Source organism: Talpa europaea, assembly GCF_964194135.1.
Source record: "Talpa europaea genome assembly, chromosome: 16".
In the NCBI taxonomy this organism is placed as follows: Eukaryota; Metazoa; Chordata; class Mammalia; order Eulipotyphla; family Talpidae; genus Talpa; species Talpa europaea.
Window position 1 is genome coordinate 47,484,573 of NC_140084.1, and position 26,061 is coordinate 47,510,633.

Genomic DNA, 26,061 nt, shown 5'->3' on the forward strand with positions numbered 1-26,061 from the left:
TGCTAATGACCCTCTCATTCTTTCGGCGGACGGTCGGGGAAGCTCCTTAGGGGAGGGGCAACGCCGAAGAGCCGCGCTCTGGAAGCCGGGGGCCCCCAGGCCACCAACCCCGAGGTCTCGTCCCACGGGGCGGGGCGCGCGGCTCGCGCGCGGCCGTATATAGGCGCGCTCTGCGCGCGGAGCGGGTCCGGAGGGGAGGCTCCACCTCCCTCCCGGGATCCCTGCCAAGCTCCGGGCCCTGGCGTCTGGGCTGGATACTGGAGTCTCCTCCCGCTGAGGGACCCAGGCTTCCGGTTCCCGCCGTCCCCGCCAAGCGGAAGGCAGTCATGGGGCCCTGGCTGGGGAGAGCCGGGTAACGGGGCAGGGAGGGGCCGTGAGATCACTGCATTCCTAGTCCATGAGCCAGCTCGCCCTAGCCGGGACCCTGGGTCATGAAGGGCCTAGGGCCAGGATCGCCAGGTCTGGGAAGGACGAGGAACAGGGTCCCGAGGAGAGACTGGGGCGGAGGCCGGGACCCCTGGGTGCCCGGGCAGGAGGGGCTTCTCGCTATTAGGTTCCGAAAGGAGGGGGTGGGGGGCGCGGGCCCTTGGCTCCCGGGGCTAGGGGGTTAGAGGGACACGGAATTCTGGATCCGAGGGAATCGGAATGGAGAACTGGAACGTTTGTGTTGGTGTAATGTGCGAGCCTGACGCCAGACATGGTCTGAGGGAGGAAGATGAAGACGTCTGATTCCGAGCGAAGAGGAAAATGGGAGTCCTAACGGCTCTGCTCCGAGAGGAATTGGAGTTTGAATTTCTCTGTCCTAAATGAGCAGGCTGTAGGGCGAGCTCTCCGGTGCTAAATTTAGAGGGGACGGGGGATCTGGATTCTGGGATCCCCAGAATGTGGGCGGGGCCGCTCACAGCCAGACCTGCCTCCCCCCCACCCCCTCCATTGCCCACTCGCCCGAACTACAATTCCCTAGCATCTGTCAGGCTGAGCGCCTAGCGTCACTTCCGGATCCGTCGCACTTTCCGCGCGCGCGCAGGGCACTGTGGGGCCTCATCGCGGGCTATCGCAATCCCACCGACTTCACCTCTCACCCCCTTGCTGTCCCCGCGGGACGGAGGCGACGCGCGGACTACGCCTCCCGGCGTGCGTCGCGCTCACCCCCGCGCGTGTGCCCCGCTGGCTGCTGGGAAACCGAGTCCGGAGCCTTCCCACCAGCCTTCACGCTCCCGTGCTCGGTACTTGAAGTCCCGGCAAGCTCGGCGGCGTCTTAGCTCCGCCCCTCCCCTCCCTCTCTCACGAGCCCCGCCCCAGCCCGCCCCGCCCCGCGCCGGGGCCGGAGCCGCAGCCCGAGCGGCGGGGTAAGATGGCGGCGGCGGCCCGGGCCGCGGGGCTCGGGCCTATTGGGGTGGGCGGGGCGGAGTCGGGTCGCTAGTTGTCCCGGGGTCCTTCCTACACGCCGAGGGGCCTGGGGGGGTTAGCGGGGCGGCCTCGGACCCGGCATCGGCGGCGGAACCTGGCTCCGAGTGGGGGGCCTTCTCAAGGCCCGGGGACGCGTCTGTGGGTGCCGGGGGGCATCTGCGGGGCATCCCCGAGAGAACTGGGGGCGTCTACAGGGCCTGGACCGAGACTGGAGCCTACCTTCCATCACAGAGCTGGCCTGGGTTATTTCTGTGGGCACTGTTGATCGTCGTTATGGGCTGACCGGAGGCTAGGGTCTGTTTAGTGGGTTCTGGGGCCATCTTGAGATCTGGAGATATGTCCCAGGGGTGAAGAAGGTCTGCAAGACCTGAGGAATATCTGCAGAGCCATCCATAGCGCTTGGGGTATGTCTGTTAGGGCAGGGAAGTGTCTGCATGGGTTGACCTGAGGATGCGACTCACTTACATGGGTCTGGGGCCATTTAGCAGACCTGGAAGAACTGTTCCAGCACTAGAAAGTCTATGAAGGCCACCCAGAGGGATGGGATGTGCCCACCAAGGAAGAGAGGCAAATGTTGAGATGTGCTGAGAGGTCATCTGGATGGGTCTTCTGTGTGGGAGTATCTAAGCTGGGTGACAGGAAGGCTGGGGGTGGTTCCAAGGACCTGGAACCATCTAGGTGGCATGGAGGGTGACTGCAAGAGCATAGTCTTAATGCCCGGACCAAATGCAAATGCCTTTTGGAGCCGGGTAATCGCATGGAGACTGAGACAAAGAAGAGTACTGGAAAATTTGTCCAGCTCAGATGCACTTGCCCTCTAGATAGTAATTCAGAGGAAGGCGTCTTCAAGTTCTGCATTGCTCTGGGGTGATAGAATTAGAATGAGTCCACATTGATCTGGCAAGTTTATGGGGTCATCTGGACTCATCTAGCACAGTGCTTTTTAAGCTCTCTTGACCTTGATCTACAGTAAGAAAAACATTGCCGTTGAGACCCACTACATTCCGACATACCTATTTAACTAATAACCAAGCCCCTTGAATTAATGCTTCCTCTCACTTGTGTTGTACTGTGAAGAATTTTCTACCGTGTTTGATTTGCTTTTTATACCAAGCTATCTGTGAAACACTAAACTGCTATCATACTGTAGTTTGGGAAACACAGATCTGGAGGAGAAACCTAGCAGTGTCTGCAGAGCTTTCTTGTGTCCAAACTCTAAGGAGCCCTGGGTGTGTCTGCAAAGCCTGGGGCATGTCTGAATGAGCAGAGGAGCCACTTTCTACCCACAGAGGCTTTAGAGACCTGGGGGTCTGCAGTGAGCAGATATCTGTTAAGCTTCTGTTTTGTGGCAGTCACTGTTAACACTTGCTTCCCCCTGGAGGTGCTGGAGAGCAGCTCCCGGGCTTGGAACTGGGCGATCGGGTCGGATCTGGCTGTGGAAGTTGGCTAGATCTGCCACCTCTTGGAGAGGGAAATGGCCTATGGGAGCTTAGGCAGAGCATGAAAATCTGTGGTAGGAGGGAGTCCATCACCATGGTCTGTTCTTTGCAGGGGTGCAGCGGGGTGAGTGAGGGCCACAGATTGGGAAAACCTGGCATTAAAGGCTAACAAGTGTTGTGAGTGTTGAGTGCATGGGGCGGAAGCCAGTCCAGTTTTCACAGCCCTTCTCGGGATAGATCCTGTGGTGCCCACTTACAGATAAGCACATAGAGCTGGAGTTGGGGGTTAGGGATTTTGAGCCCTTGTAGGAATTTTGAGACTGGATATGGTTCTCTGTGTAGTGGATTTGACAGTCATGGGGAAATTTCTCACAGCACCGTTGTTTTCCGAAGCCCGCTTCAAAACACCCACCCGTCTGAAGGACGATCGTTCGGCATTAGGACGATGTAAGAATTTCTGTGACGTTGCCTGTGCATCCAGACACTGGACAGATGGGCAGTCGGTGATGCCCCTTTTGGGGCCTGGGGCATGTTCTGCCTTCCTGAACTAGGGCCCTGTTTCATTCTGAGAGTGGCATGTTGGTTTTGTGGTTCATTCTATCATAGTTCTAAGTTAGGTATAGAAGTAAGTGTTTGGGGTCCCTCGACATGGAGGAAAGTCGGTGCTTTTAGGAATGTGTCTGGTGTTGAGGCGCACACTGGCACATCCCTGGCCTGGGGAGGCTGAGTTCCTGCGACTCTGGAACACAGTATTTGAAATCACAGTTTGATCAAAACCAATCTTGGCATGGGGTTGGCTTCCCTGAGCATGAGCAATGGGGTCTTAAAATTTTGGGGGAAGCTGTGGGAACTGGGTGTGGGGTGCTTAAACAGGAGGTGGGGAAAGCTCCCTCAGACGAAGGAGGCAACTGGAACCCAGATGAGGGAAGAGAATCGCTCTTGTCCCTGGCAGGTCTGCTGTGGGCCTGGTGCTTGCCCTGAGACTGGGGTGAGCTGGAAGAGAGATTGTTGGCGCCCGTGGGGTCTCTGTGTCCATGCCCTGCATCACCCCCTCTCCCCCAGGTGAACATGGAGGAAGAAGATGAGTCCCGAGGGAAAGCAGAGGAGTCAGGCGAGGACCGGGCTGACGGGCCGCCTGACAGAGACCCCACGCTTCCTCCTTCTGCCTTTATCCTGGTGAGGCTGCCAGAGACCTGGGCTGAGGGAGGCTGGGTTGGGAGTGAGCAATCCTGGGTCCCAGGCAGACACCGGGCCCCAAGGGGAAGGCTGGCTCCTCTGAAGGATTGGAGTCTGGTGATCGAATGTCCGAGAAGTCCGTCCCTCATGAGCCGAGCTGGCCCCTGTTTGCATGTCCCCCTGATGCCTCTCTCTCACCTCTCCGCCGCCCCCCCCCCTTTTTCTTAGCGGGCCATTCAGCAGGCCGTGGGGAGCTCCCTGCAGGGGGACCTGCCAAACGACAAAGGTATGGTGGACCCTGCTTCCTCTGAGCCCCAGCTCTGCTTCTTCAGCCTCTTCATTCACATCCACTTTGTGGAGGCTTCATGGGGAGCCCGCGATGGGGGGACCCCGTGGTTGCCTGGGAGGGGCTCACAGGTGGAGGGGAGACGTCACATCACACGGGTGGCCCGAGGCACCGTGAGAGGGCAGCCCAGCTGAGCAAGCGTGGAGGGAGGTGGGGCCTAGAAGGGCTTCCTAGAGAAGGTGACGGCCCTTAGAACTGGGTCTCTAAGGACATCCTGGGTTGTCTGGCGTAGAGGAAAGCCCGACAGGCAGAAGCTGAGGCAGACATCAGCACAGCGGCGGGGTCAGGACTCGGGAGGCTCTTCTTCGGGACTGAGGGTGCGAGCGGGAGGGACTAGGTTACAGTCAGGCGGATGCCAGGTTGGCTGGTCTGCACCTCACCTTGAGGGCAGTTCAGAGGACAAATGGGGCGAGAGCTGGTACCTCAGAAAGGTGTGGGGAAGTCCCTCTGGGGCTCGGTTGGGTGATGGTATGGGGCGGCTGAGGCGCAGGCAGGGGCTTGTTCCCTGTCAGGAGCCAGGGCGGGCTCCTCTCTCCTCTGCGTCTGGTGCAGGTCTCCAGCCCCCATGCACGTCTCTCCCCAGATGGTTCTCGCTGTCATGGCCTTCGATGGAGGCGCTGCCGCAGCCCACGGTCAGAGCCCCGTTCCCAGGAATCAGGGGGGACTGACACAGCTACTGTGAGTAAGAAGAGGGGACTGTGGGCCCGGACTTGTGGGGCTAGGGGAGGAAAATCACTGGACCCTTGAGGGGGGGCTTGGGGCCTGGATTTCTGGGGTTGGGGTTGGATTTCAGGGGCGACGTTGAAGGGCCTGGGGGTCTGATCCCTGGGTATGAAGATGGGGTCCTGCGAGTGTTCTGGATGATGGAATTGATGGATCCCCGTGTCTCCTTGGCATCTCAGATGTCTGGGTTCCTGAGAGGTTAGGGCCTGGGCAAATGGGACTGGGGGCTTGGCATCAGCAGGACAGGGTGGAGCCCTCCTGGCCTCTTCTAGGTGTTGGACATGGCCGCGGACAGCTTCCTTGCGGGGCTGGTGAGCGTCCTGGATCCCCCAGACACCTGGGTTCCCAGCCACCTGGACTTGCGGCCTGGCGAGTGAGTAGTGGGGCAGCTGGAAGCTGGAGTGGGAGCGGTTCCCCCGGCCTGGGAGCCAGAAGCGCCTCTGAGACTCACTCACCCCTTCTGCCTTGCAGAAGCGAGGATATGCTGGAGCTGGTGGCTGAGGTCCGGATCGGGGACCGGGATCCGATCCCTCTGCCCGTACCCAGCCTGCTGCCCCGTCTCAGGGCCTGGAGGAGAGGCAAAACGGGTATGTGGGGGCAGGACAGAGCTGGGCAGCGGGGCGTGGAGTCGTGTGGTGGTCAGTTCTTAGTAGTGGCGGTAGCGACGATCCCTGTGTTTGGAGACAATCTCAACCGTGACGTTTTCTGTCAGACGGCGGTATGGCCCACATGTGCGTGCACACACGGGTACAGCGCAAGCTGACGTGAGCATGAGGACGCGGCAGCTGTTAGTGTGTGTGAGGGCCCTGGTGTTAAGGGCTCTTTGCCAGACAAAGGAGGGTGGCTCTGAACACCTTCACCTTCCAGAGGAGAAAAGGAAAGAGGGAGGCCCTGGCTCGGGGAGGCACAGCCAGTTGTGCAGGGGTGCTGCAGGGGTGCCGCTGGGCCCCCGCCCAGGTCCGCCTGGGTCTGCGCTGTGCACCTGCCGGGTGCAAGTGCTCCCTGGTCTGCCTGGTGGTCCCGTGAGTAGGTCATGGTCCTCAGACATGATGGGCCTCACAGACAAGGCGGACATGGATTGCCCAGGTCACCAGGCCTGTTGCCAGGTCTGGCGCGGGGCCTGAGAATGTGCATTACTCACCAGCGTCCAGGTGATGCCGTGGCTGCTCGGCCCTTGGGCCCTGATGAGCCCCAGGTTCGGACTCCCTTCTGTTTGCATGTTTTTGGCAGGGGTGGGCCAGGGAGAGCATAGTCAGCCTTGGACAGCACCAGGTCTGCCAGGCCTGCCCCTCACCGGCGCTAGGGCCGCCCTGCCCGTGACCAGGGACACTTGCCTAGGCCCCTGGCTGGAAGGGACTTTTCTTTTAGAATTGGAAGCCCTAGAGGATCAGTAAACAAGGGGTGGGGGGGGGGGGGGCTGGTGCAGACAGGACCAGGCAGCTTGGAGTCAGGGGGTAGCCGGGGTGGGGTGGGGTAGGGGGTGTGTTCCAGTGATTCCTCATTTTCAAACGCAGCAGGCAAGTCCTGGTAATGTGGATGTACCTTGAACTGCTCAGTTGTTTTGTGGGGGTTCTGGGGTTGTGTGTCTCCAAGTCTTACTCTAGGCTCCATCTGGGAAGCATTTAGAATGTTGGAAAAAGAAAACTTGGCCATAACCCTACCCCATGTGAAAATTATAGGGCAGTTGTCTCTGTCCCCAGACCGCTGCGGCCTGGAGCATTTTACGGCCTGCGGTGCTGACAGTGCCCGGGGTGAGCGCCTGCCCCCAGTCCTGTCACAGTAGCTGCTGTCCTTTCTGTGTGGCGCTCGCCACTTGAGGGCCGAGTGGTCTCCTCATTGTTCCCCCTGGAGCCCCCGGAAGCTGACGGGCTTCGCTCAGCCTCTCCCCACTCGCGCGTGAACTCCTTGAAATCAGGATCTTGGTCAGTCTGGAGACCATTCCGGTCTCCATGTCCTGAATGGCGTTGACACGGATAGGCGATTGAAGAGTGAATGAACGAGTGTTGAGTGCACGCATGAGGCCCGTCTTGCTCGTGTTATAGCGGAACCGAGGCAGACAGAGGTTGAGTCACTTGCCTGAGGGCACATCTCAGGTGAGGGCTGGGATCTGGGTCAGGATGCGGCTCCCCCGCCACCCCCTGACTCCCCGCTGCCTGACCCTGTCTGCACCAGCCCGCAGACTCTTCGCAGACGAGTGCTTGGGAGACAGCCTCCGGACCCTGACGGTGGTGTCTGTGTGTGTGACTGTGGCCTTGAGGCTGTTGTGCTTGGCAGGGTCTCAGGGAGGGAGTGGCGTGGTTGTTGCTGTCACTGGGCACTGGTGTCTCCCAGTCCTGAGCACAGGCAGCCCTTGGATGGGCCCCCAGGGCCATCAGGGCTCACCTGCAGTCGCTCCCTGGCTCTGGGAGGGACGGTCACCTTCTCAAGTCTCATGTGAACCGTCTACAAAAGGGATAAGTTCCTCAGGAGACAGCTAAGGTAGCTTTTGCTTTGCAGCTGCACTAAGGCGTGGCCCCCGCTCTTCCGCCCCAGCCTGGCCACCATTTTGGGTCAGGGCTTCAGTGCAGTGTAGGTCTCCAGATATGGGAGTGCACACTTGGGGGCCAAATAGGCTTCTCCCCCCTGACTGTGTCCTTGGGGCAGCTGCTGCAATGCCTGTGCCTCAGTTTTCTCCTAGGCCCGGGAGTCGTAGTACCTCCTGCGCGTGGCTGTCGGAGCGTCCGATGAGCTGACGTACAGTGCGCTGGGCCCAGTGCCTGCTGGGGCAGGAGGGCAGCTGAGCGAGGAGGGCCTGGCTCAGGGCATGCTGGTCTGTCCTCTGCTGGGTGCGGGGTGGGAGGAAGGAGCGTGCACCTGAGCCCGGCTCTGTCCCCCACTTCCTTTGCAGTTTCTCCACAGTCTCACTCTTCTCGACCTGCCTGTGCCCGTCACCTCCTCACCTTGGGCACTGGAGATGGGGGCCCCGCCCCACCCCCTGCCCCCTCTTCTGCATCTTCTTCCCCTTCCCCTTCCCCTTCATCGTCCTCTCCTTCCCCTCCGCCCCCTCCACCCCCTCCAGCCCCTCCAGCCCCACCTGCCCCCCGGTTTGACATCTATGACCCCTTCCACCCCACCGACGAGGCCTACTCCCCACCGCCGGCTCCGGAGCAGAAGTACGACCCCTTCGAGCCCACTGGCTCCAACCCCAGCTCATCGGCGGGGACCCCTTCCCCGGAGGAGGAGGAGGAAGAGGAGGAGGAGGAAGAAGAGGAGGAGGAGGAGGAAGGCCTGTCTCAGAGCATCAGCCGCATCTCAGAGACGCTGGCGGGCATCTATGATGACAACAGCCTGAGCCAGGACTTCCCAGGTGACGAGAGCCCCTGCCAGGACCCCCAGCCCCCGCAGCCGGCTCCAGCTCCTGGGACCCCGCCCCAGGCGGACTCCACACGGGTAGAAGGAGCCACCCGCCGGCGCGTCTTTGTGGTGGGGACCGAGGCAGAAGCCTGTCGGGAAGGCAAGGTCTCGGTGGAGGTGGTGACTGCGGGGGGAGCCTCTCTCCCGCCGCCCCTGCTGGCGCCTGGCGACTCGGAGATCGAGGAGGGCGAGATCGTCCAGCCGGAGGAGGAGCCCCGGGTGGCCGTGTCCCTCTTCCGGGCGGGGGGCCGCGCCGCCCGCCCCGCTCCGGCCGCCCCCGCCGCCCCCGCGGCCCAGCCCCCGCCCCCGCCGCCCGCCCCCCGGGCCCCGGAGGGCGACGACTTCTTGTCCCTGCACGCGGAGTCGGACGGGGAGGGCGCGCTGCAGGTGGACCTGGGGGAGCCGGCGCCCGCCCCGCCGGCCGCGGACACGCGCTGGGGCGGCCTGGACCTGCGCCGCAAGATCCTCACCCAGCGGCGCGAGCGCTACCGCCAGCGCTCCCCGTCCCCCGCCGCGGCCGCGCCCGCCGCCCCCGCCGGCCCGCCCGCGCGCAAGAAGTCCCGGCGGGAGCGCAAGAGGAGCGGCGGAGGCGAGCCCAAGGAGGCGGCCTCCTCGTCCTGCGGCGCGCAGCCCGCGGCGCCGGCGCCGGCCTCCCCTTGGGACTCCAAGAAGCACCGCTCCCGGGACCGCAAGCCCGGCGCGCACGCCTCGGCCTCCGCCCGCCGCCGCTCCCGCTCGCGCTCCCGCTCCCGCTCCGCGCGCCGCCGCTCCCGCAGCACCGACCGCCGCCGCGGGGGCAGCCGCCGCTCGCGCTCCCGGGAGAAGCGCAGGCGGCGGCGGCGCTCAGCCTCGCCGCCCCCCGCCACCTCCTCGTCGTCGTCCTCCCGGCGGGAGCGGCACCGCGGCAAGCACCGGGACGGCGGCGGCAGCAAGAAGAAGAAGAAGCGCTCCCGGTCCCGGGGCGAGAAGCGGTCGGGGGACAGCGAGAAGGCCCCGGCCGCGGCCGCGCCGCCCCCCGGCTCCGTGTCCTTGGCGGGGGAGCGGGACAGCCGCCGCCGGGGGGCCGTGCCGCCCTCCATCCAGGACCTCACGGACCACGATCTCTTCGCCATCAAGCGGACCATCACCGTGGGCCGGCCCGACAAGCCGGACCCCCGCGGCGCCTCCCCGGCCCCGGCCGCGTCGCCCAAGCGCGAGGTCCTGTACGACTCCGAGGGGCTGAGCCCCGAGGAGCGGGGCGGCAAGAGCAGCGAGAAGGACCGGCGCCGCTCGGGGGCCGCCTCCTCGTCCTCCCGGGAAAAGGGATCGCGGCGGAAAGCGCTGGATGGGGGGGACCGGGACAGGGACCGGGACAGGGACCGGGACAGGTCGTCCAAGAAGGCCCGGCCGCCCAAGGACTCGGCGCCCTCGGGGCCCCCGCCCAAGCCCGCCGTCAGCAGCGGCTCGGGCTCCTCGTCCTCGTCGTCGTCGTCCTCCTCCCGGAAGGTGAAGCTGCAGTCCAAGGTGGCCGTGCTGATCCGCGAGGGCGTCAGCAGCACCACGCCGGCCAAGGAGGCCGCGTCCGCCGGCCTGGGCTCCATCGGGGTCAAGTTCAGCCGCGACCGGGAGAGCCGCTCCCCCTTCCTCAAGCCCGATGAGCGGGCCCCTGCTGAGGTGGCCAAAGCGGCGCCGGGCAGCACCAAGCCCAAAAAGACCAAGGTCAAGGCCAAGGCCGGGGCCAAGAAAGCTAAGGGGACCAAGGGGAAGACCAAGCCATCCAAGACCAGGAAGAAGGTCCGCGGCGGCGGGGGTGGCGGGGGCCCCGTGACGCTCAAGAAGTCCAAGGCAGACAGCTGCAGCCAGCCCGCGGGGGCCAAGGGCGCCGAGGAGACTTCCTGGTCCGGGGAAGAGCGGGCGGCCAAGGCCCCTAGCACCCCGCCCCCCAAGGCCGCCCCCCCAGCCCCTGCGCTCACGCCGGACTCGCAGACTGTGGACAGCAGCTGTAAGACCCCCGAAGTCTCCTTCCTGCCCGAAGAGGCCACCGAGGAGGTGGGGGGCCGAGGTGGGGCCGAGGAGGAGGAGGAAGAGGAGGAGGAGGAGGAGGAGGAAGAGGAGGAGGAGGAACAGCAGCCGGCCACCACCACGGCCACCAGCACAGCTGCAGCCGCCCCAAGCACTGCCCCAAGTGCAGGGTCCACGGCTGGTGACTCGGGGGCAGAGGACGGACCGGCCACTCGGGTCTCTCAGCTGCCCACGCTGCCCCCACCCATGCCGTGGAGCCTGCCTGCTGGTGTGGACTGCACCACCAGTGGCGTCCTGGCCTGTGAGTGTCCCTCCGGGGGGCTGGGCAGGCTGGGGTAGAGAGAAAGGTCTGGGGAGGATGCAGCCATGGGGAGACAGACTTGGCAGCAGTGGGGTCACCTCGAGTAGGTCTGTAGTGACCTGGACCCGGAGGACCTCAGGTGGGTGTGGCCTGGTTGGGATCCGTGCAGAGGCGCCTAGATGGAGGTGAGCCGGGAGCAGCGGCAGCCAGCCCCGCACAGGCAGCCACGCGTCTGGGGTCTGCCTAGAGATGGGCCAGGATAGGCTCGGTGGAGGAACCAGAAAGAATGGGGTGAGCAGGCAGGGATGACCTGTAGGGGGTGGCGGTAGGCTTCCCGGGGCTCAGGAGACATGCTGCCATCACGACTTGGGCATTGAGTGACCCTGGTCCCCAGCCCAACACACACCTGGAGCCCCAAGCACTTGTGGAGTGACGGGGTTGGGTGGCCGAGGCCCCTGTTCCCCAGTTCTGAGGCCGTTTGGCCAGTCCTGGCGCCCCAGGTGGGAGGCAGCCGGTGGCTCGTGAGGCTCACTGTCTTCTCTTGTGTCCACCCCCCGTCTCCCTGTCGTCACCTCTCCGCCTGCTGCAGTGACTGCACTTCTCTTCAAGATGGAGGAAGCCAATCTGGCGAGCAGAGTGAAGGCCCAGGAGCTGATCCAGGCCACCAACCAGGTGGGCTTCCCTGGGGAAAAGCCCTGTAGGTCCTTCTTTTGTCTCTGCTTAGGCTTAGATGAGGAACTACAATTCCCTGCAGGCTTTGGGACAAGTTACCAGCCCGAAGAAGAGGAGCCTGTTGCTCCTGGGACTGTTGGGACATCAGGATGGGAATGATAGAGGCGCGCGTTCTGCCTCCCAAGTTTGCTCATCCTCCCGCCGTCTCTCTTCTCACAGATCCTCAGCCACAGAAAGCCACCCTCAAGTCTGGGGGTGACACCAGCTCCCATGCCCACCTCTCTGGGTCTGCCCCCTGGCCCTTCCAGCTACCTGCTCCCCGGAAGCCTCCCCCTGGGGGGCTGTGGCTCTACCCCTCCCACCCCCACCGGGCTGGCTGCAGCATCTGACAAGAGGGAAGGCAGCAGCAGCTCTGAGGGACGAGGGGACACAGACAAGGTGAGCGGGGCCTGGGGCAGGTGGCTTGGTGGTGACGGCTTTGCAGACGGAACGGGTGCAGAGAGGCAGGGCCGAGGAGCATGGCAGAGGCTGTGCCAGCAGCTGGGGACTTGATTATAGCAGATCAGCCGTAGGGGCCAAACCTGCACTGACTGGAGAAGTGGGGGGCAGCACCCTTGTCAGTGCCTACCCACCTCTGCTCCTCCTACCTACCTGCCTGTTCTTTAACATGCCCAGCTAGCGACACCTGTGCATTTGCACACATCCCCACGGTCTACCCCAGGTTCCCCGTCTCTGGGGGTGAGGGTAGGTGGCTTACAGGAAAAACCTAGGATCCATTGCTCCACGCAGGAAGGAAGCATGGAAAGGTGGGCACGGGGCAAATGCAAACCGGTCGGCCCAGCTTCTGCCCCTGTTCCTGTTTTCAGGCCTCAAGTCAGTTCTGGTCCCTTTGTTAGTACTGGTCAGTTTTTGTTGTGATTTGATAACCAGTTCCCAGAAGATGACCTTGCTTGCCCCTCACACACCCTGGTGCAGTGTGGGGGTCAAGCCAAATAACCCCTCCTAAAAAAGGCCCCACGAGAGTTATCATTTTAATGCTCACTTGTGCACAGTGAGGCCCCGTGACGAGAGAGGCTGCCCTCTGCCGCCACCCCCTTTGCCTCGTCTGTGGTGGTGTTGTGGGACATGGCCTTTGTCTGGCCACGTCTCTTTAAAAACCCACTTTCTCCTGGGCCCCAGGAGCCTCAAGATTGTAGCTCATGGGGCCCCCAAAATGCTCACTAGCGCTTCAGCTGGCTCCGGTTACCTCACCTGTCAGATGCCCTACCCTTCCGGCCTAGTTTGCCGTCCTGTCTCCCCTCAGCCTGGTCCTAGGGAATCATGAGCTGACTTGGGTAGGCGGCCTCCTCAGGAGTTGCTTCTCGGGCGACTCCCTCACAGTGGGGCAGGTGCCATGATGGGGCCGGGCTCTGGCCTCAGTTCATCCTCCTGCTGGCTATTTCCTTTCTGTTAGCTTTAGTGAAAATCTCACTGGAAGCAGGGGGTGCCGCCATTCCAGCACAGCAGGCCTGGGGCCTCTTAGCTTCTCCCTGTCCTGTTCCCTTGTGCTCGTCCCCATGGCCATCACCCTCAGAACAGCCACAGCCCCCCTGTCGGCTCACTGCTGTGACCTCCACGCATATTGCCGCCGGCCTCCCGGCAGGTATTGTCCCTGTTTCACAAGTGGGCCACCAGGGGCTTCATTCCCCACCCAAGTTGTGGAGGGGTCAGCCCAGGGGTCCGGTGTGCACGTGCCCTCTGCCCCCCACCCGCCCCCTGGATTTCAGCCTCACAGAGCTCGGCTCCAACCTGGTGCCGGCACCTGTGCCCCCAGCCCCACAGGCTGTGCAGGGCAGTGTCGTGAGAGCCGTGGCGCCTCCCCACACCCCACTGGAGGGCCGCACGGCTCCCCTGTGGTTAGAACGAACCCCGTGGTATCTAGTGGGCGTCGTCAAAGTTGCTCAGCTAGTGTCTGTCTCCCTGCCAGACCGTGAACTTGCCAGGGCAGGGGGCACGTGTTCTGGTCCCGGCCGCCTTCGGCAGCCTGGGCACCTCTGCCTGGAGGACACGCTCAGTGCCCTTCATAGGACCTGCCCGGGCAGTGGTTTGGGGTGACCACAGACACGCACCGAGGGCAGACCCTCCGCGGAACTTGTCTCAGGGCGTGGCAGGGGCAGTGGGGGGGGGGCTGGCAGGTAAGGGGGTGGAAGCCAGGCTTCAGGGGAACTCACTCCACTGTCCCTCCCTGCCCCGTGCCGCCGCCAGTACCTGAAGAAGCTGCACACGCAGGAGCGGGCGGTGGAGGAGGTAAAGCTGGCCATCAAGCCCTACTACCAGAAGAAGGACATCACCAAGGAGGAGTACAAGGACATTCTGAGGAAGGCCGTCCACAAGGTGGGCCGGAGGGAGACGGGCGGCGGTGGGGCGAGGTGGCCGCCTCCGGCCAGATGTCAGGGCGCACGTGTACGGAGGGGGCGACTGAGGAGTGTGGTGAGCGTCCTGTAGCCCCCAGGCCTGGCCTTCTGACCTCCAGGAAAGCCGGGCCGCCGGCCTGGGGAACAGTTCTTCCCCATCCCAGGCTTCATGGGTCGGGAGGCTGGGGTGACCACAGCTGCCCCTCGCTCCCCAGATCTGCCACAGCAAAAGCGGGGAGATCAACCCGGTGAAGGTGAGCAACCTGGTGCGGGCCTACGTCCAACGCTACCGCTACTTCCGCAAGCACGGCCGCAAGCCAGGGGACCCCCCAGGCCCCCCACGGCCGCCCAAGGAGCCGGGGCCCCCCGACAAGGGTGGCCCGGGTCTACCCCTGCCCCCTCTCTGAGACCCCTGGCCACCCCTGCCCTCCGTTGCCTCAGAATTCTGGACGTATTTATGGCTCCGCCTCCCCACTTCCCTCCCCCGCCAGTGGGATGAGTGGGGGAGGGCTGCTGCTGGACTAGGAGAGCCCCCTGCCCGGCCCGGCCCCGCCCCGCCCCCTTCCCCGGACCTGTCCCCGCCGCCCCTCCCGTTCGTGCCCCCAGTTTCATTAAAGATTTCATGAAATGTTACCCTTGAGCCCCAAGATCAGCCCTTGTTTTTGGAGACCAGTTTAGAAAAGGAGGGCAGGGGTCCCGGGGGGCAGTCTTGGGGAGACCAGCCTTGGACTCGGGGCCAGCCTTCCCCATGCGGGCCCTGTGCCCTGTCTGTGAAGCGGGTGTGGGGTGAGGCAGACCAGGCCCCCACTGCCTAGAAGCCCTGCTGGCACCCCGAAGCCTGCCGTGTGGTGCTGTGTCACAATGAGGGGGGCAGAGGCCTCTGTACCTTCTGGGCACCCAGGTGCTGCTCATTTACCTTGGACTCGCCCTGGGAACCAGACCTTTGTCCCTAGTAACTCGGGTTCTCTTTTCATCGGTCCTGAGAGACTGGAGTGATCAAATTCACTCCCCTGAGGTGGAGAAGGAAACTGAGGCACAGAGCAGCAAGGGCTGCATGGTACGTCTGGGTTCTGCCAGCCTGTCCTCATTGCCCAGAAGCTGGGTGCAGGAAGGAGCGGTGGGGTCTTGCGGCAGGTGGGCTGCAGGGATGGGGTGCAAAGCAAGCTCCTTCACACCCACCCGTTGGAACCCCAAATGGAGGGAGGAGAGTGTCCACAGCTCAGGAGGTTGAGCTTGGATGCAGTCACCCAGGAGTTGGCAGGGGACTCAGTGTCCCCAGGCTGGTCCAGACAAAAGGCTCCCTGCTTACTAGACGTTGGTCCAGACCATAGGCGAGACTGGGGTTCTGGATTCAGCCCCAGGCCCCTAGAGCAGCAGCCCCGAGGTCCCCCTGGATTCTGATCTGCCTGTCTTTCCTTCTCGTGTCCTTTGCACCTCCTTGTCCTGGTCTGTAAGATGGGGTGACCAGTCCCTCCTCACCTAATCCCTGGGAAGAGGTTGGGGGTAACAGACAGCACAGCTCGGGGCCCGCCTGCAGCGAGCTGCTGGGGTGTGGGGGGCTTGCACAAATGGGGAACCGAGGACCTCGAAAGGACTACTGCTCAGGCGGGCCTGGGGACAGCAAGTGTCAGACATGGTGGTGGCGCAGCTAAAGGCAGTTTATTAGTCACGCTGCGCGGCCGGGGCCTGCACCCCCAGCCTAGAGCTCCATGTCCTCGAGCAGGTCCTGGAGGCAGGCCTTGTACTGGTCCGAGGAGAGGGAGAGCGTGTGGCCATTGGAGATGTGCAGGTCCACGCTGTTCTCGAGGGAGGAGGCACCCCCAGATCGTGCCATCTCTAGCAGGATCTTGAGGCACATGGGAACCACCTACAGGGGGTGGAGAAACTCAGGTCAGGGAGTCTGCCCCCTAAGCTGCCCACTGGGGTTAATGGACGACTGCTCCCTACAGTCGCAGCCCCCCGGGATGAAGCACCAGGCCTGGCACTGCGGGAGCTATAGGCACTCCATAGGACAGTCAAGGGGCTGGGGAGGTGCCAAGGGCTGAGGCTGCTGGAACGGGTCCCTGAAGCAGGACCTCTGAGAGCTGCTAGGACACATGGTCCCCTAAGGAGCTCAAAACAGGCTCAGGGGTGAGGCCATGAGAGGGACACCCAGAAACTCCTGGGGACGAGAAACTGGTGGTTGCCGAGACTTGAAAGTTGGAGCTTCTCAGGCTTCTGGGAGGTGTTCTGGGAGCAGCCCCCGCTGCGGGAGAGCCACCCCCCCCCAATCCCTGGGGCTCAGCCGGCAGGCACCTTGACCATCATGAGTCTCTTGGTCCAAGGCTGATCCTGAGGCCACGACTCCCCCACACAAAACCAGAGGGTGTAGCGTGGTGCGTGTCGGCTTCCGTCAATGAAGGCGATCAGATCTGGGGGCCCAGGAGCCCATCAGCGTGGGAAGAAGGCCCTTTCCCCACCACCCCTCAGCCTAAGCAACATCCTCACCTTTCCCGTGACCTACAGCTGCACCACTGTCACGGGGGCTGCTGGGACAAAAGCCTGCATCCTGCCCTCCCGCCTCCCATCCCAGGGGGGCCAGACCTGCTGCCTTTCCTGCCCTAGCGCCCCCCCTGCCTTTTGGGAAGGGGAAACCAGCTGCAAGAAGTCCACCCCCCGCCCCAAGCATGTGCAGTGATTCCCGGGTAGAGGGCTCACTGCTCTTTCATGCCCTAAGAGCAGCTCCTGATAGCAGCCCGCACCCACGGGTGGCCATTTTAACTCCAGTCGTTAAGTAAAATACAGCAAATGAAGCCTGGCTTCCTCAGCTAAGGGCCCCACGGCCAGCCCCTGCTGCTGGCTACTGGGTGCTGCTCTGTGCCTCTGCCCTGGGCTCCCCCTGAAAGGCGCAGCAGCTGGGGCTGAGGCCATCCCGCACCACCTGACCCCAGCCTTCCAGCCGGCTCTGTCTCACCTGCCACGAAGGGCCTCAGGTCCAGCACGCTTCCTTCCCGGTCCTTCGGGACCTCGCCGTCGTGCCCATGGCCGCTGTCGGGGAGGAGCTCCTCGCCCACCGCCCAGTACGTGCGGCAGTGCCCCAGTCTCTGGGCGTAGAGCTGCTGGCCGGCCCTCCACAGAGCCAGGCCCCCGCCCAGGTAGCTCAGCACGCGCCGCACCAGGTCTTTCACACTCCTGTCTGTGACGAATGCCTCGGGGTCTGGCAGTATGACCGGCTGCCCAGGGAATGTCCCGGCCTCTGCGGCTGAGCCCACCAGCCGCAGGCCCCCCTGGCTGAAAACGGTCTGCTGGAAGACTTGGCGGCCCCGGTAGAAAGCGGTCACCTCGAATTCCCACTCTGAGCCACGGAAGCAGCGACGTGAAGTGGGGGAGAGACGGAAAGCGTCAGGGGGCCTGCTGCTGCGGTGCTGCCCCCCCTCGCCCCCCGCCCCCGTGGCTGGCACTCACCTCCTTCGGGCTCCAGCAGCGGCCTCAGTGAGTTTTCAGGGGGTTCCATGCTCGGGCTAAGTGCAGGGGTATCTAAGTTGGGGCTCAACAAGTGCGGAGGGGGGTGTTCAGGGGCTTCGGCTAGCTTGGGAGATGGAGCCAAGAGCATGTCTCTCAGTAATTCCTCCAGAATGTCTTCCTGGAGAGGGGGAAGAGATGCTGGCATTTCCACAGCCTTTTCCGGAACGTCCGCGTGCATCAGGCCAGAGCTCTGCAATGCGGGGGCCCAGCTAAGAAAGGGGCTTCCTGTCTGAGCAAGGGAAGACCTTGGAACAGAGCAACGTCCATGCTTGGCTCCGCGCCAGGGGCTGCCAGCCCAAGGGTCCGGCTCTGTGCTCCAGGCTGGGTGGAGTCTGGGGGGACTCGCTCTGGCACAGACATCAGCAAGATCAAGGGTCGGGAGGGTCTCAGTTCCCAAGAGGCTGAGGGTGTCCAGTCAAGCCAGGAAAGGTAGGACACCAAACGCCTGTTGACAACTGAAGATGCTGGGGACCACGGGTGGGCTGTGAGCAGGGGGCCCTCTCTGGGTCAGGTGGGGGGCAGACTGTAAGGGTGAGAAGAGGTCGATGTGGCTGAGGTAATGGTCCAGGGAGAACATGAGGCCTGAATGCGGGGGGTGGCCGGCGCGGTCGGGCGCGTGCTTACCTGGGTGTCAGAGGTGTTGCCTGTGTCACTGGTGTCTGGGGAGGTGTCCAGCTCCGGCAGGCTCCCCCCTCCTGTGGAGAAAGGTGGTGAGTGGAATGAGGGTGCTGGCGACCCTGGAACACCCAGCCCTCCACTCAGAGCCCACTTCTGGCACACCTGGGGTCGCAAACTCGAAGACCTTGTGTGGGTCTTGGGGATCCTTGCTCCGGTCCTCAACTAACCGCACCACTTCCTTCCGGTTCAGGGCAGCCCGGAAATTCCTCTTCCAGGTGGGTAGGTCCGGCTTATCCTTCCCAGTCTTGTAGGAGCCGCTGGCCTCAGCCCAGCCCTGTGGGACAGGTAACAGGGTGGTGGGGAGGGTAACTGAGACTCGGCCCCGGGGTTCCAGCCCTGCTGCTTCTCAGCCAGCATGGGCCTCTCCTCCCGCCCAGTCCTAGCTCGGCAAGGGTCCAGCCCCAAGCTCTCCAAACTCTGCTTCCCAAGTCCCCAGCCACCTCCTTTCGGGCCTCCGCTTTCTTTTCTTTTCTTTCTTTCTTTTTTTTTTTTTTTTTTAAGATTTATCTATTAATACAAGAACCAGGGTACAGGCCAGGTGCACGAGAGGGTGAGAGGATTTACCAGAGAGAGAGCGCGGGGAACAGAACAGGCAGACCGACGAAGTACACTGCTGAGGGGAGCAGCGGGCGAGACAGGAGAGGTCTGCCGCGTCATGTGGGTCCCTCGCCCGCCGGCGGGGATCGAACCTTTGCTGCAGAGGCTGCAGACAGCTTCCCAGCGCGGCGCTCAACCGCCTGCGCCACCAGGGCCTCCGCTTTCTAAGGCGGACTTCCAAGTGCTGCTGGGCATCTAACCTTGCCCTAGCTTGCCCCAGAGACCCTCTAGCAGCCCCGCCCCTCGAGCTCCAACTCGCTCTACCACAGGGGTGTCCTCGAGATTTGATGCTAAGTAACCTAACTTCGGGGCCCAGTCTCAACCATTCAAGACCCGCCTCCAGAATTCTGCGGCCCAGGACCCCGCCCCCGGCGAGCACTGAAGGTCAGGGTGCATTTCCGTTGCTTTCTCGCCCTGTTTCCCGGTTTCCACCTGGCAGCTCCAACCCGACTGCTCCGCCACGCCAGGGTGCCACCTGCTAGCCCCGCCCCACCAGCGCCATCCCCGCAGCCCCCGGGCGCTCGCCCCCTTCTGAGACCCCCTGCCCCGCGCCGCTCAGGGTTTCCCGCGTCCCAGGCGCGCACGCACCTGAAAGATACCGAAATCCTCCTGCTGGGCATCCTGCCGCAAGCCATGCTTCCAAGGGATGCGGAAGCGCGTGCGGTTCTCGTCCAGCCAGGCCACGCCCTCATAGTGCCCCCGGTCCAGCATCGACACCAGCCAGGGCAGGATCCGAGGCTTTGGGGTTCCCATCGTCCGGTCTGCGCGCAGGGAGCAGTTCCTGGCTGTAGGCGACGACCAGCCGGCCCGAGGTGTCCACACCCAGCCCTCCCTCTCACGGGGCCGCGGCATAGGTCCCACACCCATGTCGTCTTGGGGTACGAGGAGACCTCCCGTTCGCCAGAGAGGCTCCCCAGTTCCGCTGAGACTCCCTGTCAATCTACTTGAGACCACCCTCTCCCCAGGTTCTGTGCAGACCCTCTACCTCCTCAATTCCGCCCCTGTAGACCCTGCATCTTCCATCGTAAACCCCGCCTCCCGTATACCTCCCAATGCAGGTACCCCTGTTTCTGAGGGAGCGCCTTCCCTCCAGTTACTTCAGACGCTTTTCGGGTGTACACCTCTACCTCCTGCACTTACCGCAAAGTAGACCGTCTTCCACAGCTCCCCCAGGGAAGCTCCCCTCACCGCTTTCCACAGCGCTGTGCTTACCCCTTGTGCCCCCAGGGAGGCCCCCTCCCGCATTTCCAGCGCAGACCTTTCACAACCCCGCTCCCCACCCCCCCCCCGCCCCAACCCTCAGCCGCCACCCTCCAGGGCGCGCGCCCACTTTCCGACACTGGACTGCTCCCACCTGCAGAGTTCACCCTTCTCTTGCCTAGACCCTGTAAGGTGACCCCTTCTCTTTCCCCGTCCCCCCTGTTTTTTCTAAGTTGTGCTCTCACAGCAGACCTCCAGCGCCGGCTATTGCTTTGCTCTGGCCCCGGTCCTTGCTTCACTTTCCGGAGCGCACACAACCCCCCTCTGCACTCGCGAGCGGACCCATTCTTTCCGCCGCTCCTCACGCCCGGATATCCTCGGCTCTTCCGTGTTACCTAGGCAGAGGGTCGGGGCGCGCAGGGCTTGGGGGCCCACCCGGGTCTTTAGTTTCCGGTAGCTCTCGGACTCGAAGCTGCACGCCCCTTCCTGTTCAGCCGTGCTTTAGAGCGGCGGAGCTTTCTTTACAATCGATTTCTCGAAATAAAAACAACTTTCTTATTTGGGTGACAAACACCAGACCCAAAGGGGCGGTTCCCTCGAGCGCGAACTGTCGTCCCCATGTCCTTTTTAGGTCTTCCGGCTAGGGCATGCTGGGAACGGCGCATGTAAATTACGTTAGCAGCCAGTGCCCCGCCCCTTCTAAGGGAGGGCCGGCACCGATCCGGCCCAGTGCGCAGGCGCGGGAAAGTTGAACTGGAAAAAAGAAGTTGAAACTTGTTCAGGGGTGGGGGTGGCGGCGGCGGTGGCGGCGGGGCCCTGGACCAGGTGAGTGGAGCATGAGCGAGGCCTAGGGTGGGGAAAGGAGAGGACGAGGCCGGGAGCGGGTATCCGGCTCCGACAGCCAGGCGCCCCCCGTCTCCGAGGCCAGCCTCGGATGCTGAACTACATCTCCCAGCATGCTGCGCGGCGAAAAAGTGTGGGCCGAGGGGACTGTTTGATTTGAAGCCGGCTGGGATTTGTAGTTCCGAATCCTCTGTGGGTTTGAATAGTTTGGCTTTTGCTTTCAGAATCTGGAAGTCGGGGCCTCAGCCCTCCTCTCCCTCAGGGAGCCAAGGGTCCCCATTTCTGACACTCAGGAGTTCAAACCCCCAGCTCCCTCTTCCCTTAGACCTTAGAATCCGTGTCCCCAGCCGCCTTCTGTCCCAGGATCGCCTTCTTCATCCTCATACCTCTTCTTCCTCCGGGGACTAGGAGTCTGGGACGTCAGACTCCAGCTATGCTAAAGGATGTAAGAGCCCAGCCCCTCAGCCGCTTCATCCCTCGGGAACTCACCAGTCCTGGCCCTCATTCAAGAACTAGGAGTTTGGGTCCCAAGCCTTCCCGCTGAACCTTGCAGTCCATCCCCAGCCCCCTCTTTCACAGGTGCCTCCATGGCCGGCTCGGAAGAGCTGGGGCTCCGGGAGGACACACTGAGGGTCCTAGCTGCCTTCCTCAGGCGGGGTGAGGCTGCCACAGGTCCCATTACCCCACCCAGGTAAGAGAAGTTGCCTTCCTTCCTCAGGGCCTTCCATTTGGGGTGGGACCCTCTCAGGGTCGTGCCTCTGGGCTCAGTCAATCTCTTTCCCCCTTTCTCTATCTGGCTTTATTCCTTGTTTCTGGGGTTGCAAGGAGAGACCTTCGGTGGGAAGAGAAGGGGACTGCTTGCAAGGGGTTACATTGTAAGGTCCCCTTCACCAGGAGCGCCACCCAGGAGGAGCCAGCAGACTTCCTGAGCCGCCTTCGAAGATGTCTTCCCTGTCCCCTGGGGCGAGGAGCAGTTCCCCCGGAGTCCCCTCGGCCTTGCTCCCTGCCCCTCCGCCACTGCTATGGTTCAGAGCCTGGTAAGAGATTTCCCTAGGTCATCCATGAACTGGCAGGAACCTTGATTCTTAAGGCATAGGCTGGGTAAAGTCCCAGTTCAAGATCACTCAGGGTTGCTCTGTGGAGTCTCCAGCGCCAACCCTCTCCATTATGTACCCCACCACCACCACCACCACCACCACCACCACCACACACACCTGCCTAGTAGGTTGCTGTCTATTGTGAGCTGACTTCTGGAAGGGGTTTGGTTCCTTTCTATTTGTCATCACTGTCCTTCCATTCATGCGTCCCTGCTCTAGAACTTTAGTAACCCTCAGTACCCCCACCCCCAATAGGGAGGCTGGGGGCCTGATTTTCAATCACAACTCCCTGGTGGTTTAGTTACATGACTCTAGGGAAATCCTGTTCTTCCCTGCTGCCATCTTTCTCCAGTAGCCAAGTAGGAATGGGGTGGCTGTTGGACTTGATCGAGAGTGACCAACAGGACTCGTATCGCCTATGTGAGCCTGGATAAACTACTGGGAATGCTAACTTGGAAAGGATTTTGCAGCTGGGGAGAATTTTGTGATCAATCGATGATGCCTGAAATGGAAAGGACTAGCAGGGCCACCGTGGCTGGTGCCTCCTTGGGTGGGAACGTCCAATTCAGTGCTAACATCCACCAGTTTGGAAGACATGATAAAAATGGAAAGTTTTTTTTATTTTTACCAAGTTCACTTCAATGAATGTCATTCTAAAATGAAAATCATTGCTACCTGACGAGATTTTGGGGAGGAGAGAGTCTGTTAGGTCCTAGTGTCCTGGAGACCTATCATCCCAGGCCTCTTTCCATCCCAGGCCCTGCTACTCCAGACTTCTATGCCCTGGTGGCCGAGCGGCTGGAACAACTGGTCCAAGAGCAACTGAGATCCCCACCTAGCCCAGGTGAGGTGCAGAGGGGCCCTGGAGAAGGTGGAAAGTAGAGGGTAGGCAGGGTTCTGTGGCCCCAGCCACCTTCTCTTCTGCTCTCCAGAGTTGCAAGGCTCCCCGCCTACAGAGAAGGAAGCCCTGCTGCGGAGGCTGGTGGCCTTGCTGGAGGAGGAAGCAGAAGTCATCAACCAGAAGGTGATGGACAGTCTGTTCCACCCCTTAGCTAGAACAGGCATTGCAGGATGCGTGGGCACCGGGTTCAGAAGCTGGGTCTGTGTTCTTTCAGGATGTCCAGTTGGGGAGAGGGTGGGACAAGGCTTCCGTGGAGGGTTGAGTGACACGGGGATGCCCAGTTCAATAATTTAACTTTCAGAGCTCCCTTGAGGGGCATGCCCTACCGGTAGGGCGTGTGGCCACCGAAGTATATCTAGGAGAAATATTGAGGTGAAATAAAGTTTGGGAATTATGTTAGGGGCCAGTGGGTCTGGTAGGAGTTGTCCAAAATCTGAACCCGATTGGGACGGACTGCTGGAGGGGTGTGGCTTGTGACAGTCCAGAATCTGAGGCTTGTGACAGTCCAGAATCTGATTGACTCGGGAGCATGGGCAAAGTTCATGCACCATTACCCTAGAATATTAAATTGTACGGCAGAAGGCTAGATGGTGGTAGACCCTCGCCTGGCCTCGGGGACTCTCTGGAAACCCGTGGGGATGTGGCCAGCAGATTAGCTTTCTAGTATTCTCCTAAAGTAGGATTTAGCCAACCATCTTGGCTTCTAGCCCCTCCTCCTTCCTTCGAGTCTTTTGGCAGAGACCACAGAGTCCGGCTTGTGATTGGCTGATGTGGTGGGTAGGGCGTGGCTTAGAACACTTCCCAGCCTCCTATTGGCTGGGCATGACTGAGGCGGGGCCTGCCTCTTTCCCTCCCTTCCCCACAGCTCGCCTCGGACCCCGCCCTGCGCCGCAAGCTGGCCCGGCTCTCTGCTGGCTCCTTCGCCCGCCTGGTAGAGCTTTTCTCCAGCCGGGAGGGCAGCCCTGGCCCGGGCCGTGCCCGGCAGTCCTTGCCGTGTCCCGGTCCCCCGCCGCCCTCCCCGGAGCCCCTGGCCCGCCTGGCCCTGGCCATGGAGCTGAGCCGACGCGTGGCAGGGCTGGGAGGCACCCTTGCTGGGCTCAGCGTGGAGCACGTGCACAGCTTCGCACCCTGGATCCAGGCCCACGGGGGCTGGGTGAGCTGCCAGGGCCCCTCAGGGCCTCCCTAGAACCATCTGGCATTGTGTGTGGAGGTGGTGTGGCTCCTTTCTGACGTACGAGTTCTAGCAGGTGCCCACGGGAGCCCCCAGTTAGGTGTTAACTGAGCATCTGCTGTGCACCAGGCACGGCGCTGATCAGTGCAGACGCGATGCCCAGTTAAACCACTCTGGCGCACTCTGACACTAACAGTTGGAAACCAGCGCTAGCCCTTCCCAGGCGGGGTAGGTCCCCCTGCCTGGCTTCCTCTGATTCTCTAGTCCCCTTAGGCATCACCCCCAGTGAGGCCTTCCCTGGTCCCCATTTAGGACCACAGCCGCCTCCACACTCTGCCACCCTCTCCCCTTCCCTCTTCACTGCTTTGCTTCCTTCCATTCTCCACACCTGTGTCACAGATGGTCGCAATGACTTGTTTCCCTTCTTATGTTTTTGTTAGCTGTCTTCTTCCGACCCTGATATATCAGAACAAGGAGTCTGTACCTTGCTCGCTCCCTCCCTGCTTTAAATCCAGCACCCGGCTCAGCGCGCGTTTCGGCTCCCGTGATGTGATGTGACCTTGGCCACTGGCCCCACAGTCCAGATCACCAGCCTGCTACCCCCGCCCCCTACATTAGGCACCTGCTCACTTACCTGCCTCTTGCCCATGGGGATTTAGTGAGAGAAGGACACATGCCAGGCTCTGACTGTAACTGTTGCCTCACAGATGGCGAGTGCTGGCCAGATGTTTGAGGGGTGGGAAGGAAGAGGGAAAGAGGACTTGAGCGAGGTGAGCGGGAGCGGAGAGCAACAGGAGAGGCCAGATCACACAGAACCTAGTGGAAGCTGAACTTTGGGGTGAGCCTAGCGCCAGACAGACCTGATGGACATTCAGTGTTAACCAGCGCCCTCTGCGGGCCGCCGGGGAAACACAGGGCGAGGGCGGAAGCAGAGAACCGGGAGGAGGGGACCGCTCTGGTCCAGAGTTGAGGATGGATCCCGCCGGGCTGGGGGTAGTAAAGGATTCTGCAATTAATTAGGAGGTAGGACTGACAGTTTTTTCTAGTGGACTGAATGTGGGGACTGAGTGGAAGGGGTCAAGGTTAAGGCCAGGGGCTCCATCTCATGTTCCCCAGATGGGGAACTGGGGCTGGAGGGCGCAGTTTCAGAAAGAGTCAGAGATGATTCGAGGTGATCTAATCACCCTTCAGACAGCGCTGCTGATGAAACGTCTCCCGAGAGGAGGGCAGAATGGACTTAAGTGGAGTTCAGCGGAGCAGCGCTTTTATCTGGAAAATTGTTTTTTACAATGATAAATAAACCGCACAGCCTTACGGGATTCGGTTATGATCCCTTCTTAAGGGGGCTAAGAGGGGATGGGAGCTCCGATGTTGACACACCGGGGCTATAAATCGTTAATGCACCTGTCCTCTGGCCCCCCTTTTCTGTGTCTGTACCTCCAGTCTCTACCCTCCCCCTCTGCCTTCCCCATCTCTGTGCTCAGTGGTGCGGACCCACTGTGAGGACAGACTCCTCCCTGATCACGGACTCTGCCTTTTTCTCCTCAGGCGGGCATCTTAGCTGTTTCCCCCGTGGACTTGAACTTACCCCTGGACTGAGATCTTCCTCAGAAGCTGCTACCGATTGGACCTCATGTTCCTATGCTTCTATCCCACTCAGGGCTGTGGGGGAGTGGCCGTCCTCCCCGTGTTTGCCAAAAAGAAACCAATTTCATATGTTTTCATATTAAATACTATTTCAAGTATGGAGTGTTTGCCTTTCACTCGAGAACCACCATTCTAAGTCGGGGATATTTGTTCAGAAACCTCTGGTTTATGGATGAAGGGAAGAACTCATACATTCATTCTAGAATTTTTTATTGAGATCATCTACAAATGTCTGTCGCCTGGACACACAGCATTATTTGAGGTGTTAAAAACACAATTCAGGGCCTCCCTGGTGGCGCAGGGGTTAAGTCTCAGCGCTATCAAGCTATGGCCAGCCACTGCGGCGTGAGCCCGATCCCCGGCCAGGGGGAGCTCCCCACATGGCGCAGAGACCTCTCCTGTCTCCCCGCTGCTCCCTCAGCAGTGGATTCCAGTGGATCTGTCTTGTTCTGCTCCCCACCCTGTTGAGTCCTCTCACCCCCTGCACCTCTGGCCTGCACCCCCAGTTCTGTGCATTAAAAAAATAAAATAAATGCCCAGAAGCCTGCGTCCTACCCCTGCCATGCCTC

General features: G+C 61.7%; 3 protein-coding genes across 5 annotated transcripts; 2 read left to right on the plus strand and 1 right to left on the minus strand.

Moving 5' to 3' along the window:
* Nucleotides 1-3,914: 3,914 nt before the first annotated feature.
* Nucleotides 3,915-14,261, plus strand: SCAF1 (SR-related CTD associated factor 1; the record flags this gene model as incomplete). Its single annotated transcript, XM_084257546.1, has 10 exons — nucleotides 3,915-4,025; nucleotides 4,254-4,311; nucleotides 4,955-5,049; nucleotides 5,367-5,467; nucleotides 5,566-5,681; nucleotides 7,982-10,789; nucleotides 11,379-11,461; nucleotides 11,681-11,899; nucleotides 13,706-13,834; nucleotides 14,070-14,261. The coding sequence occupies exons 1-10, from the start codon at nucleotides 3,918-3,920 to the stop codon at nucleotides 14,259-14,261; spliced, it is 3,909 nt and encodes a 1,302-aa protein (XP_084113672.1). The 5' UTR covers nucleotides 3,915-3,917.
* A 1,277-nt stretch (nucleotides 14,262-15,538) lies between these two features.
* On the minus strand, nucleotides 15,539-19,386 carry IRF3 (interferon regulatory factor 3; the record flags this gene model as incomplete). The annotated part of the gene is made up of 7 exons (XM_084257615.1): nucleotides 15,539-15,721; nucleotides 16,150-16,265; nucleotides 16,808-17,188; nucleotides 17,299-17,476; nucleotides 17,983-18,053; nucleotides 18,139-18,310; nucleotides 19,222-19,386. 7 exons carry the CDS (start codon nucleotides 19,384-19,386, stop codon nucleotides 15,554-15,556), a joined length of 1,251 nt encoding a protein of 416 aa, XP_084113741.1. The 3' UTR covers nucleotides 15,539-15,553.
* A 1,877-nt stretch (nucleotides 19,387-21,263) lies between these two features.
* On the plus strand, nucleotides 21,264-25,444 carry BCL2L12 (BCL2 like 12; the record flags this gene model as incomplete). Of its 3 annotated transcripts, none has more annotated exons than XM_084257169.1 (6): nucleotides 21,264-21,367; nucleotides 21,571-21,713; nucleotides 22,483-22,617; nucleotides 22,706-22,797; nucleotides 23,540-23,827; nucleotides 25,394-25,444. In XM_084257169.1, 6 exons carry the CDS (start codon nucleotides 21,264-21,266, stop codon nucleotides 25,442-25,444), a joined length of 813 nt encoding a protein of 270 aa, XP_084113295.1. The 3 variants fall into 3 exon arrangements, with proteins under 3 accessions (XP_084113295.1, XP_084113296.1, XP_084113297.1); XM_084257170.1 differs by having other exon boundaries at nucleotides 22,531-22,617; XM_084257171.1 differs by lacking the exon at nucleotides 23,540-23,827 and having other exon boundaries at nucleotides 22,531-22,617.
* Nucleotides 25,445-26,061: the final 617 nt, after the last annotated feature.